General features: G+C 37.2%; 1 protein-coding gene across 1 annotated transcript; it reads left to right on the forward strand.

Annotated features, from left to right (window-relative positions):
• Positions 1-859: 859 nt before the first annotated feature.
• On the forward strand, positions 860-18805 carry spata6 (spermatogenesis associated 6). Its single transcript, XM_052095122.1, has 13 exons — positions 860-981; positions 2425-2562; positions 2687-2735; positions 2845-2886; positions 4545-4669; positions 4887-4967; positions 7769-8017; positions 9628-9745; positions 10079-10119; positions 10246-10364; positions 14300-14396; positions 16048-16139; positions 18636-18805. Exons 1-13 carry the CDS (start codon positions 892-894, stop codon positions 18799-18801), a joined length of 1407 nt encoding a protein of 468 aa, XP_051951082.1. The 5' UTR covers positions 860-891; the 3' UTR covers positions 18802-18805.
• Positions 18806-18889: the final 84 nt, after the last annotated feature.

The following is an 18889-nucleotide window of genomic DNA, read 5'->3' on the forward strand; positions in this document are numbered from 1 at the left end:
TGATCGGCTGGAGTTTTTCGAGTCCTGCCCGTTCCACAGATGATTAAATTGCTTAATTTTCATTTCAGTGCTTCTAATTTACAGCCAGTAAGTGGGTTAGGAATAGGATTTCAAGTTATTTTGAAAAAATGGTCAAAAAAGAAAATCACATACCCCACCTTTAAGCAGCTAAAGCTTGCCTAAGCTGGTTGGCTTGTTTTAGCTGGTCACCCAGCCGGGTCATGCTAGTCATTTGGCTGGTTTAGAGGAGTTCTGTGCACATTTTAACTTGTCAGGCTGGGAGACAAGCTGCACCAGATCAACCAGGCTGGGTGATCGGCTAAAGCAAGCTTAGACTAGCCAACCATCTTAGGATGGTTTTAGCAGCTATTTGCAAAAAGGGGTAGCCTACCATGAAAAAGAGGATCCATCCATAGTTTTATCCGTGATTAGCCTACTACAAATACTACAGCTAATGGTGTACTCAATAAGTTTTTCCTCATTAAAAAATTTGAACTCCTAAAAACATGAATTATAATTTTGCTATATATATATATATATATATATATATATATATATATATATATATAAGTAATCATGGCTGACTGTGAATACTACATTTCTACAATGTCATCTAAAACTGAAAACTTGATTTTAAATGATGCTGCATCCAAGTCGCTAGGTGTCATTGTAAGTCCAAGATGACACAATGACAAAAGTTACTGTGTGCACCTTTAAACTGTTTATTATTGCGCAAGAAATGCAAGAACAATGGTACAATGCTATATAATATAACGGTAAATCAAGGCCAAGTTTATACGTGTATCTTGCCTTTACATGTCCTCACTTCCTCTTTCACAGTTTTAAGCAGCGGCTGTGTGGGTTATTGTCATAGAAACCAACTTTAAAAACATGGGTGGACTGTCACCGCCCCAAAAGTCTTCAGTCTCACAAATGCGACAAAAAGCGCTGAAATGCACCGTCGAAATGGAAATTCAAGCCGTAAGTACACCAGCCACGTACCATTCTACCTTCTTCGCACAACTACTACAAAATATTCCTGTTATTTTGTGTTGAGAGAGAAGTTTTAGCCGTTAGCGTATTGTTAGCAACAAGTGGCTATCAAGGCTGGTTAAATAATTCCACCAGACATCAACAAAGATTGCATTAAAACTGTCGCCTGGACAAACACGTTAACACTCGTATGTTCATTCAAGCATCAAATTAGTTTATTAAATGCAATGCAAGTAAAACACTGTGGTTTATAATCGTGACAGTTACATGTATTCATTCACACATTGCATCATGAATAAGAGAGAACTCATCTTCTTATACATCCAGGTTATCTAATAGTGATTCATTATGGAGAAACACTGTGTAAGGAAAATTAATAAATAAAAAAAAGTGATAATATGTTGTAAATCATATAAACTTGAAACTAGCTCTAAGATTACAGCAGCCATTATTGTGTAGCTCATAAATGTTACTTTACAAAGTTTATAATCAGCAAAACATTGTCATTACAGACACATTATACTGTATGTATTAGTTTAGATTTATAGCAATCTACTTTATAAACAAGGTACATAATGTACACCATATATATTTTTTATATATATATATATAGATAGATAGATAGATAGATCGATACATACACACATTACTGTTCAAAAGTTTGGGGTCACTTACCTGAAATGTTTCTTAAATCTTTTAATCTGAAGGCGTATGCTTAAATGTTTGAAATTAGTTTTGTAGACAAAAATATAATTGTGCTACATATTCATTTATTTCAAGTTTTTGAAGTGGATGACTTGAACCGAATAATTAAGAAAAGCAGCCAATAAGTGCCCAACATGGATGGGAACTCCTTCAATACTGTTTAAAAAGCAACCCAGGGTGATACCTCAAGAAGTTGTTTGAGAAAATGCCAAGAGTACATGTCTTCAAAATCTAGACTAAGTGTGGCCACTTTAAAGATGCTAAAATATAACATAGTTCTGATTTATTTTCGATTTTTTTAGTCACAACATAATTCCCATATTTGCATTTCTATTATTCCATAGCTGTGATGACTTTGCTGTTATTCTAAAATGTGAAGAAAAAAAAAGAACGAATAAGTGACCCTAAACTTTTGAATGTTAGTGTGTGTGTGTATATATATATATATATATATTAGTTCCCCTCTGGCTAAACAGCATGAATATATATAATGATACTATCATGGGACGTATCCCAAAAATATGATATTGCCTTGGGGTTTTATTGTCAGTGGAGGAAAAACGCAAACATAGGCAATTAATCTGGAGGTAAAGGACGGCAGAAGAAGAATACAATGCTAGATCAGGTTATCATAAAGTCCAAAAGCTCAGTTCCAGGTTTGTGAAAGTCAAAAGATATAGTGTTTGGTATAAAATTACCTGATGTTAATGTTTTTCTGCCCTATAGATCACTTGTCCGGGGGTAGCGTTACTATCTCAAGAGGACATATATCTGAGTGTTCGGATAATGGGTCAGTATCAGAAGTCCAAATGTGTACCTCCTGTCTTTCCTCTTGTGCTGCACGAACAAATTGTGTTTGTGAAGGTGAGATTGGACCGATTTTATTGAAACAGGTTTGATTAATTCCACCCTGTGACATCTACTTTCTTACAATGCTGAAATCCTCTGTCTTTCTTTATTTCCTTTCCTCTCTCGTTCTCTTCACCAGACCTTTGTAGGAGTGGTTGACCCAGGTGTTATTGCAGAGCATCTAGAGAGTAAGAATCTTTTGGGCTATCTTCAGTTGGTACTGTGATCTTTCATAAACCTCAGATCAATAAACTTATATACACTTCTAACGTGTGTGTTTTTCTTTTTTCACTGTAGATGATACAACCTCTTTAGAGCTTATTCAGCTTGTTCCTCCAGGTAAGATCTCACATCCATTCCAACTGTGAACCAGATGGATGTTCTGAGACTGTAGATTAAGTTCACCAACATATTGCAGTACATTTTAAAGGGATGGTTTACCCAAAAATATAAACATTTATTCACCACCTCATGTTCTTCCAAACTTCTATGACTTACTTTACAAAAGTTCATGAAAGTTAGGCTGCATTTATTTGTATAGCGCTTTTCACAACAATCATCGTTTCAAAGCAGCTTTACAGAAAATCATGCATTAACGGAAAACAAAACTGGAACATATATAAAATCTTAGAGTCATCGTGTAGTTTGATTAAATATGATTGTAAATTGTGCATAAAATAAATAATTAAAAAATTATTGTATTTAGAACCCCAGTGAGCAAGCGAAGGTGACTATGGCAAGGAACACAAAAACTCCTTAAGATTTTGGTTAATGGAGAAAAATAACCTTGGGAGAAACCAGACTCACTGTGGGGCCAAGTTCCCCTCTGGCTAACCAGCATGAATATAATGGTAATATTAGTTATTTATGTGCAGTGCAAGTCATGGTTTAAAATTAGTAAAATAATTAAGTGTTTAGAGCCAGTGTTTAAACAAAGATTTTGTAAGACCTGTAAGATTAATGACTAATATCTTTTTTAGTTTTAGTGCAAAGGTTTTTCCATATGTTGAAAGTGAATGGTGAATGATCCCTACTACTCCAGACTCAAGCTTCAAAATAACAGCAAAATACCACATTGTTTTTTTATTCAGTACAGTTGTATGTAGAGTAGCAATATTCCCAGATAGCAGTGGTATTCGGCTGAACTCGTGGTGAAGCGGCTCAGACTATGTGCCGAGGCCAGGGGCTGTTCAAACAGATGGAACACAACAGACTGGAACCGACTGCGAGGATCACTAGCTTTAAATATGCAACTAAGCTGGCTAACAAATGCAAAAATGTGACCAGCTTGATATAATCTTATGCAAATAGATGGTAATAGATGTAACAATCGTGACATTTAAACATTTGGGTAAGACTTGCATGTATTTTTGTCGCATTGTTCTAACCGCTTGTGGCTAGCTTTAATTTTAGCGTCCTCTCAGCCTTGTCGGCAAACATACTGCTGTTCTCTACTAATGCAGCATCTAGCCTACATATTAATTACTTTATAATGATATGACAACGTGTACTGTAGTGTACTGTATACAAACCTTTATGATGTTGATGTTTTAAATCTGCATCTGAAGTGTTCTGCTTCATGCAGAGTGTAGTCTCACATGTCAAAACAAAAACCACAAGGCATCAGTGACCGCTCTCATACTGTATAACAACAGCGGACCCTTCCCAGCCACTCCAGGACCGGACACAATGGGGAAAACTATCGGTGTGGATTTTTGACGATAACCGATAGTTCCAGAAATCTGTTATCGCTGATTAATCGGCAAAACCGATATATCGGTCAACCTCTAGTATAAGTCGTGCTAGTTTCAATAGAAGTCTCTTGGGCTCTTGGGCTTTTTGATACTTGTTCATTTCTGTTGTTTTATTGCTCCAAAACATATGATGTAAAGTAAAATAAAGCTTTATTGCCCAGAAACATTTTTATTACCCAGTGCTGTCAACAAAAAAAAGGACAATTCAACATTCCATCATCTATTTTTCATTTGATTGTGCAGAAGGTGAGATCCTGGCCACGTTTAAAGACAACACCCGGGAGTTTCTGTATCCAGGTCCACGCCTGACTCCCAGAAGCCCCGGCCCAGAGAGAGAAATTCTGATGAAGAGATCCGTCTCTTTCCCCGTGCGTATGTCTCTTCCTCTCAGCGTTTTGTCATATCTCTGATGCATCTTAAAAGGCAGAGCCATTTTCCCGCTATTTGCTTGAAGACGTAGGTTGTTTTGCTAAATTGATCTGCCAAGAGTGCTATTATCTGCATTTGCTCTCTGTCTTTTCATCATTTTTAAAAGTTTAGTGATGTTGTTTTCTGCTTTCTATCTCTCCTTTCTTATTCCCTCAGGGAATCTCTCCCAAAGTGGAGTTTTCAACAACGTCCATTATTGAAGAGAGTGATGTGAAGCATGATCAGCCTCCCATGTCTGTGAGTCTCTAGGCCTTTACTATTAGAGCGCTTGCTAATTTAAGCATCACTATTTCTATAGTTCATATTTAGGGTTAGTGATTTAAATGAATATTCCAGGTTGAATACAAGCTAAGCTCATTGGACAGCATTTGCGGCATTGAGTTGATTACCATAAAATTTATTTAGACTCCTCCCTCCTTTTCTTTAAAAAAAGCAAAAATCTGGGTTATAGTGAGGCACTTACAATAAACGAACAACACCATCATGTTGTTCTATATGAATTTCTTTCTTCCATGGAACAAAACAGGAGATATATGGCAGAATTGTAGTCTGTCACCATTTATTTTCATTGCTTTTTCACACACAGTGAAAGTGAATGATGTCTGAGGATAACGTCTCATTTGGTGTTCCACTGAAGAAAAAAGTAATATGAGTTTGAAACAACATGAAGACAGAATTTTCATTTATGGTGAACTATGCTTTAAACTTTGGCACACCATTTGTGCTACAAACATGAACGATACTTCAAATCGTGTGGCTTGTTGAGAAGAGGTGTGCTATTACTTTTGATCAGACTTGCCATTTTTGCATTGCAGATGCTAAAATGGGCGATAAAAATGCAATATACTCACAATGAAGGTGACCAGGGACCATCTAGGGAGCAGAATATATAGAAACTTGGGCACTTTTGTCCACCCAGAACACCTTATCATTCTGGTTTTGCGTCACATGTATTTTCTTCAATTTGTTTTGGAATCTAGTTTCATTATAGTGCAGCTGATGCACCATGGTATTGTATGTGGTTATAAATGAAAGGAAACTCTGAGGTTTAAATGAAAAGGAAGAATTATCTTAATTCTTATATAAGATTTAAATGACTCTCGTGTGTTTCGTTTAACGAGGCTTTTCATAGATGTATGTGGGAGTATGATGGCTCTCCCTGTCAATCAAACTGTCTCCTACCATCTGTGCCACTTGTTCCACTTGTTCTGTTAGCTGCTGTCATTCTAGTGATCTGACACCCCATTTCAAGAGGATGCTCTTTTAGCATAGAGGTAATTACAGAGAATTGGCTCGTTTCTACCTGCTTTTCAAGGCATTGCTTTTTCCAAGCAAGTGTTGATCAGTTGGACTTGACTGTTGCAATTTGTTTCTTCCATTAGATGTTCTTAAATCCGTCTGTCTGTAAGGATGGTCCATTTAGAGGTGCTGATTGTGTGCATCCTTCATGTCACGTTTCTTAGACCCTCGTTAAAACTGTTTTTGCAGTTGACCATCGCTTTGGGCCTGTTTGATGTGTTTGTGGCCTGTTTGTGGATGCCCCTAGCTCGGACTTGACACTGCATTCTGTAAAACAGGCTTTCTCTGCGTGATTTGCATGCATTTGAACAGAGCTTCTTGTTCCTTGTTTAATAAGCTACTCGTGGTGCTGGCTTTGTTGTTTCAAGGACAACCAGCTTTATCTCCCATTACCAATACCAACCGAGCCACTAATCACATCAGACAAGCGCAACTCATGCTTTAAAAAGGCCTCTTTGTCCCTTCGTCCAATGAAAAAATGGAAGAAGAGATGGGGGGAGAATAAAAGGAGAAAAGGCTACTTAGTTTAATTTCATTAAATCTCTTCTCTTCAAACAGAAATCTCTATCAGGATTTACTTTTTTCTTTCTCTGCTTTTTAGAAATGGCTTAATATGCCAGGATGTTCCAATTAGCATTTAAATTATCGTTGTTTTTTGCATCCATATAATGCCATTATCATATTAGGTTGAGACCGGCCATCAAACGCAATTAACATTTTAAAAAACGTATTTACCCAGGCAGCGCCTGCAGGAACAGAGTTATTGGGGCTCAGAATTATGTTAGCTGAGATTAGAGTTATTGAAGTCATTTGCATGCAAAGGTGAAATTGGAACACTGAGAAAAGGTTTACATCAGGTTACATGAGTAAATAAGAAGGAAATTAGTGTATTAGCACTATAGGAACAGAAGACTACAATAAAGTTCAACCTTATACTCTTTTCTTCTGGGATGTTTCCGGGAGTTTCTTTTGTATTTTAAAGGTGAACTGTGTCATTTCTGTTCCACTAGAGGTATCAAATGGAAAAATAATGATTATTTACAAACAGATGGAGGCCCTCAGAGGCCATGCATTATTACAAATGTGGTTTTCTAAAGCAAGCATCACTATTACTATTGCTCATACTTAGGTGTAAGGATGTGAATACCTTTTACCCTGAGTATGACATTTTGGCATGTAATTCGCCATCCTGTTGTGCTATTGATATGAATTATGCTTCAGATCATGCAGCTTGTTGAGGATAGGTGTGCTATTACTTTTCTAAGTGATTAGACTTTCACCTGGTGGACAATTTAATGGTGGAAACTAAAATACCAAGCTTTCTAAAAACCACCCAGATTACCTTGGCAACTATATAGCAACACTCCAACCACATTGTGGTGGCACCACTCTTGTTTCTTTTTTTCTTTTTTCTCCATAAAATGTTATTATTAGTTTTTGTCTTGTTTTCTTGAGATCACAACTTTTTTTATGGCCTCTGTGGGTTTCTGCATGTATTAAAACCATTATTAATTTGTGCAATTCCTTTTATTGCCACTAATGATGCAGAAATTGCACCATGTTTCATGGCCTCAGTATAACAATAGTTTCAGAACGTTCAGAGAAATTCAGAGCCATTTGTATGTGTGATCACTGATGGTGTCATAACTGCTTACCACATAAAACTAATTACAGTAATTGCATTTTTTGGTATACCACAAAATCTCACAGGTATGTATTATGTCTTTTTCCATATCTAGTCATGTGGACCTTCCTCCAAGCCTCGTCATGTGAGAAATAGCCCTGCACCTGCAAAGAAGAGAAAACCACATACAGCAGCACCTTGTGGATACGAGAAGCCAACGGTAGCATCCCAGAGCCACTCTCCTGCACCGTACACTCACCGTAAGATGTGTCAGCTGTCCGAAGACACCAGACAGCGACTCAACCACCTCAAACTGGGGCCCTATATGTTTAAGAAAGAGACCGTCCCTCAGCCTCCTTTTGTGGTGTGTGAAATTTTACTGGTCACATGACTGATGGTGCAAAAGCAGCTAATAATATTTCCATATTTTACAATAATAGTATTCATCCAAACTATTAAAGGTATAGTTCACCCAAAACATTTTATTCTCTCATTTCACACAAATTAAAAATGTCAGCTCTGTTAGTTCTTTCAATTCAAGTGAATTGTGGCCAGACCATTTGATGCTTCAAAAATCACAAAGGCAGCATAAAAGTAATCCAAATAAACTCCAGTGATTAAATGTAGTGTTTCATAAAAAATCTGATAGGTTTGGGTGAGAAAGAGATCAATATTAAAGTAATATTAAAGTAAAGTAAAGTTTACTATAAATCTCCACTTTTACATTCTGAAAGTAAGTTATAGTATAAAAGGATTGAAATATTGATCTGTTTCTTACCCAAAGCGATTACACCATTTCAGAAGACATATACTAAACCTCTGTGGTTATGATTACTTTTATGCTGCCTTTATGTGATTTTTGGAAAGGTCTGGCCACCATTCACTGGCACTCAAATAACCAACAGAGCTGAAATATTCTTCTAAATATCTTTGTGTTCAGCAGAAGATAGAAAGTATGGGATGGCATGAGGGTGAGTAAATGTTGAAAGAATTAAACTTTTTGGGTGAACTATCCCTTTAACACAAATGGATGTATGGGCATTGTGTAGTGTTAAATGTTAAATTAAAACTAAGATTCTTCAAAGTAGCCACCTTTTGCCTAGATTGCAGCTCGGAACACTAATGGTATTCTTTTAACCAAATTCAAGAGGTCCAACAGTTTTGAAAGAGTTCCCATGTATGCTTGACTAGTCACTTTCCAGTTGTACTCGTCCATAAAAAATAAATTATAATAATTTTTAGTTTTAAATTTCTTTCAAATATTAAAATTTCTCTGTGGGGGGGGGGGGCATTTGATTATAGCCGACAGATGGTTGTGTCAAAATTTCCACCTCTTTCTGGTTCAAAAACATAAATTCTCCCTCTTGTTTCTTTTTCCGTGTTTTCTAAAATAACAGTACTTCTCGCAGTGCAAATATCAAAGCTGTCATGTTATAAAAGGCAGCTCTTTTAATTGCATTTGATATCATCATGGTATTTTCTGTCACAGGCCTTTTAAATATGGAGTAGCCTTTTCAAAGTAAATCCCGAGGCTACAATTAACCGAAGTGATTAAGAGTCAGGCCGTGATTAATAAATATTTCACTCTTTATTTCAGCAGATTTCAGTGCATAATTTATTATCAATATATATTTAAAGTCAGCACACTTGTTTTGCATGAAAACTAAATGGCTTGTTTCATTTGCTGGCATTGTCACTTTACTGTTTAAATTAAGTGGCACTGGTCTGATTGAAGTCTGAAAGTTGGATTGATACACAGATACCTGCATGAGTTTGACACCGAGTTATTTAAAAGTTTCTCTACTCGCTTTCACCTTCCCACAGAAGTGATTAACTCTGAATTTAAAGACAAATTCATTTGAATAATCAATGCCCCATGTGTCAGTGGAGTGTTGATGCACATTGCTTCACCTGCTAAAGCGATTATTTATCTTTTTAAGGGGCGAAGTAGCTGATTGCATTTTATGTTTGCAGATGCCCCGAAGTCCAAACGCATCGTTGGTAGAATCCGCCATGCATCCTCTATCTCTGTCTTCTACAAAAAGAAGCCCCTTGCATCTGCGATCACGGAGCTACGCTGCAGAACTCACAGGTCACAATGATAGTTGTGTTTTTAAAGGGAGAGTTCACCCAAAAAATTTCATTTTACTTTTGTCACAATTTCATGTTGTTCCAAACCTTTCTCCATGGAACACAAAAGGAGATGTTAGAATGTTATCCTCAATTACCATTCACTTTCATTGTATAGAAAAAAGATGTAATGCAAGCTAATGGTGACTGAGTCTTTCAGTCCCTAACATTCTGCCTAGCATCTGTTTTTTGGGTGAACTAGTAATGTCACTATTAAACATTATTACAGGTGTTTTGTGTGTTGTGTAGTATATATTTAACAGTATTCGCCAACGAATCTGTTCTTGCTGTCTAGATCCCTCTCTCCTTGGAAGTTTCAGTTCAAAGCCCACCCAGGTACGTTACAAAGCAATCGCTTTGTCACAGAGGCTGTAAAGTAACATTAAGTAGGTTAATATGGATTCATGTAGGAAACTGCTAGCCTATTCTGACCCTGATTTCTGCACCACATCTCTTGGGAAGGCATCCATGCAGGCAGCCAGGATTGCTCAGAATAAAGTCCCTAAAGACCATTCGACCCCTGTGTCCAGCGCTCTCAGAGATCAGAGTCCGGTCCTGACCCGCTCCTCCCTTAGAGAACGGTGCGTTTGAAACTTTTCAACAAGTATTTAAACAATATTCAACAAGAAAAGAAAAAAAATCAAGACTGGGACTGAATTTTATTCAATGGGAGTTGATTGGATGGCTATTAGTGATCTATCTCTATATAATAAGTGGTGGAGATAGGGGCTTGGTGATGTCAGTCGAAAAGCAAAGTCATTTCAGAGCCGGAGCAAGTTATTAATGAAAGATTATTCAAAAAAATTATATTTTGGAGAACATAGCCTGGTGATTCATTCAAAATAAGAGGGTGTTTCTGATTAGCCAATATATTTATTTATCTATTTTTATTAGGGAAAACAGAAGGATTATACTTATTTATCCTTTCATGTGTGTTTTTCGTTATTTGTCATGGCCCTTGGTATTTTCCTAAAATCAACAATTTATAATATGAATTTTCCTTAAATCTACCAACAGGCAGTGAATAGAAGTGCTACCTCTGCCTGTTTCACTATGAATTTCCAATTACATGATATTGACTAAATGTGTGGCTCATAAAAACAAAGGCCAGTAAACAGAGCGTCCATTTCACAAATCCATATTTTGATCACACAACAGACAAGATGAATTTACTGCCTCACTTTCAAATGACAGAATCTGATGTTTGATCATGATTGTTCATTGCTTAAGAAAAAAAGAGGAGACTGGGAATACAAGAGGAAATGGTATTGATTGGGTTTCCGTGAGATCTAATGCGTTTGACCCGACGCACAGTTTTTAATAAATTCCGAGAGACCCGTTTCATTGATCTGAACATCGGCTGCAAAACCAGCAAATGTTTGTTTGTTTGCTAGTCTCTCTAACACCTCCTCTTTTTTTGCAGGGGCCAGAGCAAACATTTCAAATCAATAGACAATCTAAGACTTGAGAGTAAATAGTGGGAAATGTGTGATACTATTCTGTCAATTGAAAGCATGGCCGGAGTCAGAGTCCTGCAGATTAAGCTTCGCTCCACAGATTCACACAATGAGAGAGCAAGCACGTCTTTTCTGAGCTGCTGATGGGGGGGATGAAAGAAACGATGGCTTCTGAAGTTCAGTCTGCACTTCTATGCTTTGTTTGTGCTAATTATACAGACAGTCTATAGCCGTTTTCAACTTTTTCTGTTTTTGGTCCTAGATTTTATATTAGCCCTCGTGTGATGACCCAATGCAGTCATAAAATTATTTATCATACAAAAAATAAACAAAAATGTTGGGGCCTGGGTAGCTCTGTGAGTATTGATGCTGACTACCACCCCTGGAGTCGCTCAATCCAGGGCATGCTGAGTGACTCCAGCCAGGTCTCCTAAGCAGCCAAATTGGCCCAGTTGCTAGGGAGGGTATAGTCAAATGGGGTAACTTCCTCGTGGTTGCGATTAGTGGTTCTCACTCTCAGTGGCGTGGTAAGTTGTGCATGGATCGTGGAGAATAGCATGAGCCTCCACATGCTGGGAGTCTCCGCGGTGTCATGCACAGCAGGTTGATGGTCTCAGAAGCGGAGGCAACTGAGACTTTTACACCGTCTTTTGTTGATCAGTTGATCAAACTATTAAAATGTTTTAATATTCTTATCATCATTCATTGCATAGGCCCAACAAACTACAAAATTATTATCATGACATAAACTGAACATGAAAATTGTCAATTTTGGTTTACTAAATGTCCTTTTTTGTACCAATAATTCACCATTGTGTTTGACACAAACCATGTTAAACCTTGTTCAAAGTGTAACCGTAGTGGTAGAAGTAGCCGTGTTAGCATCTAGCTAATTTGTCATGCTTCTACCAACTAACAGATTCATCTGATTATTTGCGATGAGCATTGTTATGCCCGCTAGTTGAGAACCGCTGATCTAAAGCACAGCCTGCATTACGACCATTGAAGATAAAGTACCATAGTAACGCACAACATTTCATTTAATTTTGCTAATTTTTTTATCCCTTCTTTCATTTTGTTTCTTTTTATACAGGTTCTAATTGATTCTCCCCATCTAGCCTTTCAAACAATGTTAGTTAATACTAAGTACTATTATATTGTTAGTTTATTCATGTGCAGGTTTTGATACTCTGAACCCCAGGACACAGCTAGGATGTGTGGAAAATTCCTCATCTAAGCCCCTCTTTCTCTCTTGTGGCATATTTAGATGCGCAAAATGAAAATATCAGCATTTGCTTCAGGGCTGGAGATAAATGTCTCTGCATGTGAATTTGTGATTTAACTTCATGATTTAACTGGTTTGAAATTTACATCAAGCCATCTGGATTTCCCAACAGAATAGCACTCCACTCTAAGGGCAACAGCACAGACTAGTGGTCAGAGTTGGAATTAAACTGTTGTGGGGTTTACTCCAGAGTCCTTGATGTCATTACTGAATCCAATGGTTCACTACATGACCTAAAGTGCAGTATGTGGACACCTGCTTCCAAGTATCGGATTTGGCTATTCCATTACTTGCAGGTGCCTTAAATCAAGCAGCCAAAAATCTCCCTAGCTCGTGGTTTTAAAATTAAAAGTAAAGTTCACCTTAAAATGAAAATTCTGCCATCATTTACTCACTCTCATGTTATTCCAAACCCATTTGACCAACTTTCTTTGTAATACAAAAGGAGATGTTAGGGACTGACAGACTTTTAGTCTCCATTCACTGTCGATGCATCTTTTTTCCATAAAGTGAAAGTGACTGGTGACTGAAACGGAACATTCTGCTTAAAATCTCCTGTAAAAAAAACAAAGTCATATGGGTCTGAATCTGTCAGTAATTAACTTTTCCATTATAGAGCAATATTTATTTTCCAGGGGGGTTTATGAGGGCATTTTTAGGGCATATTTTTTTAAGCAATACAAAATATGACAGCATTTTACAATGAATTAAATAATCATAAAATAATGTCATGCAACGATTAGTATACTAGACCTATAAAATAATATTAAGAAATACATCTGATGTTACAAATACAAAATTGAGGAACTTATTATGGGGGTATTTTTGTCACTTGAGCCTGGGTTGAAATGACATAAGGGTGATTAAATGGTGACAGTATTTACATTTTTGGGTTAACTAACCCTTTAAATGTTTAACAAGCAGACAAGGGTGTGGTGTTCAGATGTCCACATACTTTTGGCCATGTATTTTATATGAATCTGAGAGAGTTTCATTGCTTAGGGTGTGTTCACATTGTAGTTCGATCCTCTTGGTCCGGACCAAAAAAGAAAATGATACATTTAGTCCTGGTTCGCTTAATGTTCACACTGGTATTTTTAACACCGAACCTAACGATACAAAACCAAAGGCATCAGGAAAAAGTCACAAACTGACGGAACTTGCCGATCATCCAAAACAATTCTGGCTGCTGGGCGAAATGCACTCGTTTCATTTATATATGTATATATGGTGGTATTTCTACATGCAGAGAATAACCGAAGAGCTAATAAAATGTGTATAGGAGTCAAAACAGCACCAGGAATTCCTCCGTTGCACACACAAACAAAAATATGCTGCAAGGACAGCTGACGGTGGTTCCGATGCCAGTACCGAACTGTAACGCACAATATAGCTCCTATGATGAGAAAAACGAGGAATGCTTGAGGTCAGTATTAGGTAAATTACTTCCTGTTTTTGGTCCGTTTAGATGACTTTGGTCCATGTTGCGTTCATATACTAATCGAACCACACCAGAGTTCATTTGGAAGCGGACCGAGACCCACTATTCAGGCGGTCTCGGTCCTCTTGTTTGGTGCGCGCCAAGGTTCTGGTGGCAGCGTTCACACTTGTTCAAATGAACCGCACTAACAGAGCAATCGCACCAGAGTTCATTTTAATCGAACCAGACCAGCCAAGTGTGAACACACCCTAAATCACCACATTTTTAAAAGTCCAAAAATGTCTCTTTAGAGTGAGACGTACTTTCAGGCATGTTCTTTTGCGTCTCCTGCAGGTTCCAGAGTTCCTCCAGTCCCTCACACTCAGTGGAAATCCACAGACGAGTGCAGAGAATCTTAAACACCCATGGACCTCGCTGCAAGCTTTCCTTTGTACGTCATGTGTAAGATCGCAATTCCTCGTAATGCTGTCATTTTATGCTGGGATCATGAAACCCACAGTTTTTTTTGTTTGTTTTTTGAGATGGTAACAAATATTTACAGGTTGCACATCATTGAAAATAATTTCGTTCTTCCCTTTTAAAAACAAAATTTGAAGCAACTTTATAAAAATGAGGTATTTGCATAAACTCTGAGTTGCGATTAGTAGTAATCAATCTTAAAATTATGTCAACACTTTTAAGTTTCCTTTACATTTGGGGCCTGGGTAGCTCAGTGTTAAAGATGCTAGCTACCTCCAGGGTGTGCTGATTGACTCCAACCAGGTCTCCTGAGCACCCAAATTGTCCCGGTTGCTAGGGAGGGTAGAGTCACAAGGGGTAACCTCCTCGTAATCGCTATAATGTGGTTCGCTCTCAGTGGGGCGCATGGTGAGTTGTGCGTGGATGCCGCGGTGGATGGCGTGAAGCCTCCACATGCTCCATATCTCCGCCGTAACACTCTCAACAAGCCAGGTGATAAGATGCGTGTGTTGATGTCTCAGTCGCGGAGGTAGCTGAGATTCGTCCTCTGCCACCACGAGGATTTAGAGAGCATTGGGAATTGGGCATTCCAAATTGGGAGAAAAAAAAAAAACGTTTCCTTTACATTTGACACGTTTTATCGCACTTTATTAGTTTGTTTATTACTATTTAACGCATATTATGTGTTGTATTGCGGTTGTATTGCGGCTATACTTTTGAAACAATACATGTTTTGTGTGTTGGACCCATTTACTTTGTCTTTTTGTACACAGGTTTGTATTCTTTCGAAAAAGAGGGATAAGTCGCATTCATACATTTGTCCCATGTTTGATATACAGAAAACTCCCTGAAAACTCTTTTTTTGGGGGGGGGGCCCCCAATGGCACTTTACTCAAAAACGCTTATTACGGCACATGTCAGTGTTTCAAATGTTCTCCATTCACTCTGTCAGCCATTCTGTATTCTTCACATCCATTGTGTCAGGATGTGCCGCCACTGTCTTCCAGGAAGTGAAAGAGCAAATCACCTTACGTGCTCATTCTTTCCGTGTGGTGGAATCGTGGGCCGTTTAAACACATCTCCACCCACGCTGCATTTCACTGGAACACCCTGATGTGAAAGCAAAACGAAAGAATTCTAATTACTCTAAAGCTTCTGCAAATCCCCCTTAGAGGAATAAATGGATAGTGTGTTCAGTGGGAGAGAGGTCTGCAGGATGACGGCTGTCGTTACAGGCGCATCTTTTCAGATTAAAGAGAGAGAAAGTAGAGAAGTGCCACTGTGGCGCAGTTGGGTGCCAAGCGCTACGTGGCTAAAGCCCAGCTCAAATAGAGAAATGTGTAATCCACTCCAAAGTTAAATAGAGGGAAGGAAAGGGTTCTATTTTTTAAGGATATTAATCAAGCAGTTCTTATTAGCATTAGCAGATTTAAGAGAAATGTAATTATCTTGGGATATTCTGCAACACTGTTTGCATATCTTCGTGCTAATTTCACCAGGTTAGTGAACATTGATTTATTGCAGTGTTAATATAGTAATAATAATTTGGAAGATCATCCATTTAAATATTTCAGAACCTAGTTGTAAATTATGATTTGCCCTGTCTGTATTTGTTTTGTCAGGATGAAGAGAGTGAGAAGGAAGGGGTCACACAGAGTTTACCTGGCCCCGCCTACCGTGGCTCACTGATTGACAGCAGGTTAACTCAGGACAGGTAAACCCTGATGTATTGCAAGGCAGCACTGTATTGATATTGCACAAACATTCTTTTTGGTTCGGAATGCCTAGTGTTAAACTTCTGCTATAAATTCAGCTTGAACCGCTTCAAACTTTTTGCAAATAATTTTAGCCTTAGGTGTGCTATCCATTTTGTTTTTTGCAAACGTTATATTTAATAATTTATAAATTAATTGTCTCAGCACAGTATTTTTTTATTCTTGTGTGCAAGAAACTTATAAACGTATTAATTTAAAGGTTGTATTCATTCTTAATTTCTTTAATAAAAAGTGAAATAAAAAACTTATGACCATTATTTGGAAATTCCAAGTGAGAATTTTAGAGGTTTTTGTGGATATTTTGTCAATTTTGCACAAATGTATATGTCGCATAAAGTACAGCATATTATATTTTAGTCTTTACATAATTTATAAAAGACTCATATTGTTGTGAACCCAGCAGTTTGTTTTCTTAAAACTATGGATGCACTGATATGTCAGCCACATTTATTTATTGGCCAATTATTGACCAAATTAAAACCATTGGCATATTGGGCATAAGCATGAAAAAAAAAAACAGTATGAAAAAAAAAAAAACAACTACGGTTTATTTATAATTAATCATGTAAATTTATTGCGAAATATGAAAACATAAAACCCGTCGAATGCCTAATATGAATTTGTAATGTGAGTTTATTGTTCAGAACTGCAAAAATGTTTTATAAGTGCAAAATAACCTCCACCTCGTCATATTTATATATTTTTTAAATCTTTATCTTTCATTGTGGCTCTCTTAAAATTTTGGCCATTTATGTTTTCAACATAGCCAAAAACTTTAGCACAATAAAATAGCTTTAGCATCTCTTTCACGTCAGATCACTGTTTTGCTTAGGAAAAGGTGATTAAGTGGCAAAATGTTTCAGCCTATAGTTTTCTGTAAAAATCGGACAAACTTTTTATATCGATGCATCCTACTTTAAAACGTAGATGATTCTTTCTAAAGGGCATACATCACATCAAAACTTTGATTTTGAATTTCAACAAGATTATACATATTCATCAGTGTTGGGTAAATCACATTCAAAAAGTAATCCACTACTGATTACTTTGGGGGAAATTTATTAGATTACTTAATCTGGAAAATAATACAATTACTAATCTAAATTAAATGTACAAATGTGACACTAATAGCTCTTTTAGTACTTTAATATTGACTGAAAAATTAACCAAATTACAGCAATATTACAAAGACAGCAACTTGGCTAAAGAGATCCAATGCATTTCTAAACATGCAATTTAACTTTATCTCAAATATGCTGTAGTATCTTCAGGAATGCGTGTCTGTCTGTCCACTCTCTACAACCTTCTTAGCTGTGTGTGGCATGTATGTGTACAGTAATCTTGTTTACCTGTATTTGTGTTGGTGTGAAAGAATACTAATGAACTGAAAACCCATTTGCAGACAGCTTTGATAGTAAAAACCATTGTGTATTTGAATGTTTCTTTTCGGTGCGCATATACAGGTTTGCTTGTGTGTTGCATCATGCATGTCTGGGTGCATGTATGCCTGTTTGTGTGTGTGTGTACATGTGTAGCAAGTGAATGGATTTAATCTACCTCCCTGCTTGTGCTCGGATGAATTGATCCTGTGTAGCATTGCACTACAATCAGCACTGATATTTATATACACTAAAATACAATAGTAGAACTGAAGTACAAAGGTCCTCCCTAAACTCAAACTACTTGTTAAAAGAAAAACATTGTAACACTTTACTGTAAGGTTGCGTGTTTCCACCTTTCAACTGGGGAAAATGCAATGGAATGACACTTAATATTGGACTTCTAACTTGTGCAGAAATCTTCAAATCCCATGAGGTTGAGATGCAGGTGTGCGTTACATCACGTAAACTTGTCGGCACCCAGGACAGTCAGTGACAAACATTCACGAGTCAAAGTTCTTACATTAAATTATAATAAAATGTGTTTAGCAAATGTTTTGTAGAGACAGGTGTTTAACCATATTTTTATTACACTCACTTTTGATTGTATTTCAGTGTCATGTATCAGTTTGGTTGCTATGAGACATCTCTGACATTAAATATACCCATCAAAATTGATAAATTTTTAGTTGTCAGGTGATGGTCACTGAAATTCAAATTAAGTGAAGTCACATCATGCATGATCATTTTCATGATCGATCATTGCTGCCACGTCAGAGTACTCGCGCCCATCCCTAACATGAACAAAGATTTATAAATGCGATAAATAACTTTTTTTGCATTGTTAATGATACCCAATGCATTTACTGTTAACAAATACAACCTTATTGTAAAGTTTTACCAAAAAACTTGGTTTCTCTTTAGTGAGTCTTAAAAAAAAAACCTCTGCATATATCCTTGGTTTAAGGGATTAGTTTGTAATTTGCTCTACAGTTGTGAATGAGTTTAGTTTGATGGTCAGTAAACATTGTGTAACACACTGTGCGGTCCATGCAGGCTTCTTCCTGGAGAGCCATCTGTTCATTTAGACAACGGAACATTTTGGAGTAACAAAGCAGCTGTCTACACAGGGAAGCCCCACAGAGCCATATTTGAAGAAAGTTTGAGTAAAATCTACAAGAACCTTTACAGAAACGCATCACAGTCAGAAAACAGTGGATAACACGCATGGATGTAATGACCACAGTTTTACTCTAAAGTGTATCTTTGTATTATGTGACTCAGTGTTGAATGAAAGTGTATTCCTCAAA

Source organism: Xyrauchen texanus, chromosome 27, assembly GCF_025860055.1.
Source record: "Xyrauchen texanus isolate HMW12.3.18 chromosome 27, RBS_HiC_50CHRs, whole genome shotgun sequence".
Classification (NCBI taxonomy): domain Eukaryota; kingdom Metazoa; phylum Chordata; class Actinopteri; order Cypriniformes; family Catostomidae; genus Xyrauchen; species Xyrauchen texanus.

What these genes read in the sequence shown, in the direction of transcription:
- spata6 (XM_052095122.1), top strand. Translation starts at nt 892, where the DNA reads ATGGGTGGACTGTCACCGCCCCAAAAGTCTTCAGTCTCACAAATGCGA. An exon ending in AACAAATTGTGTTTGTGAAG is followed by an intron (nt 2,563 to 2,686) that starts GTGAGATTGGAC and finishes TCTCTTCACCAG; the next exon opens with ACCTTTGTAGGAGTGGTTGA. An exon ending in AGCAGGTTAACTCAGGACAG is followed by an intron (nt 16,140 to 18,635) that starts GTAAACCCTGAT and finishes CGGTCCATGCAG; the next exon opens with GCTTCTTCCTGGAGAGCCAT.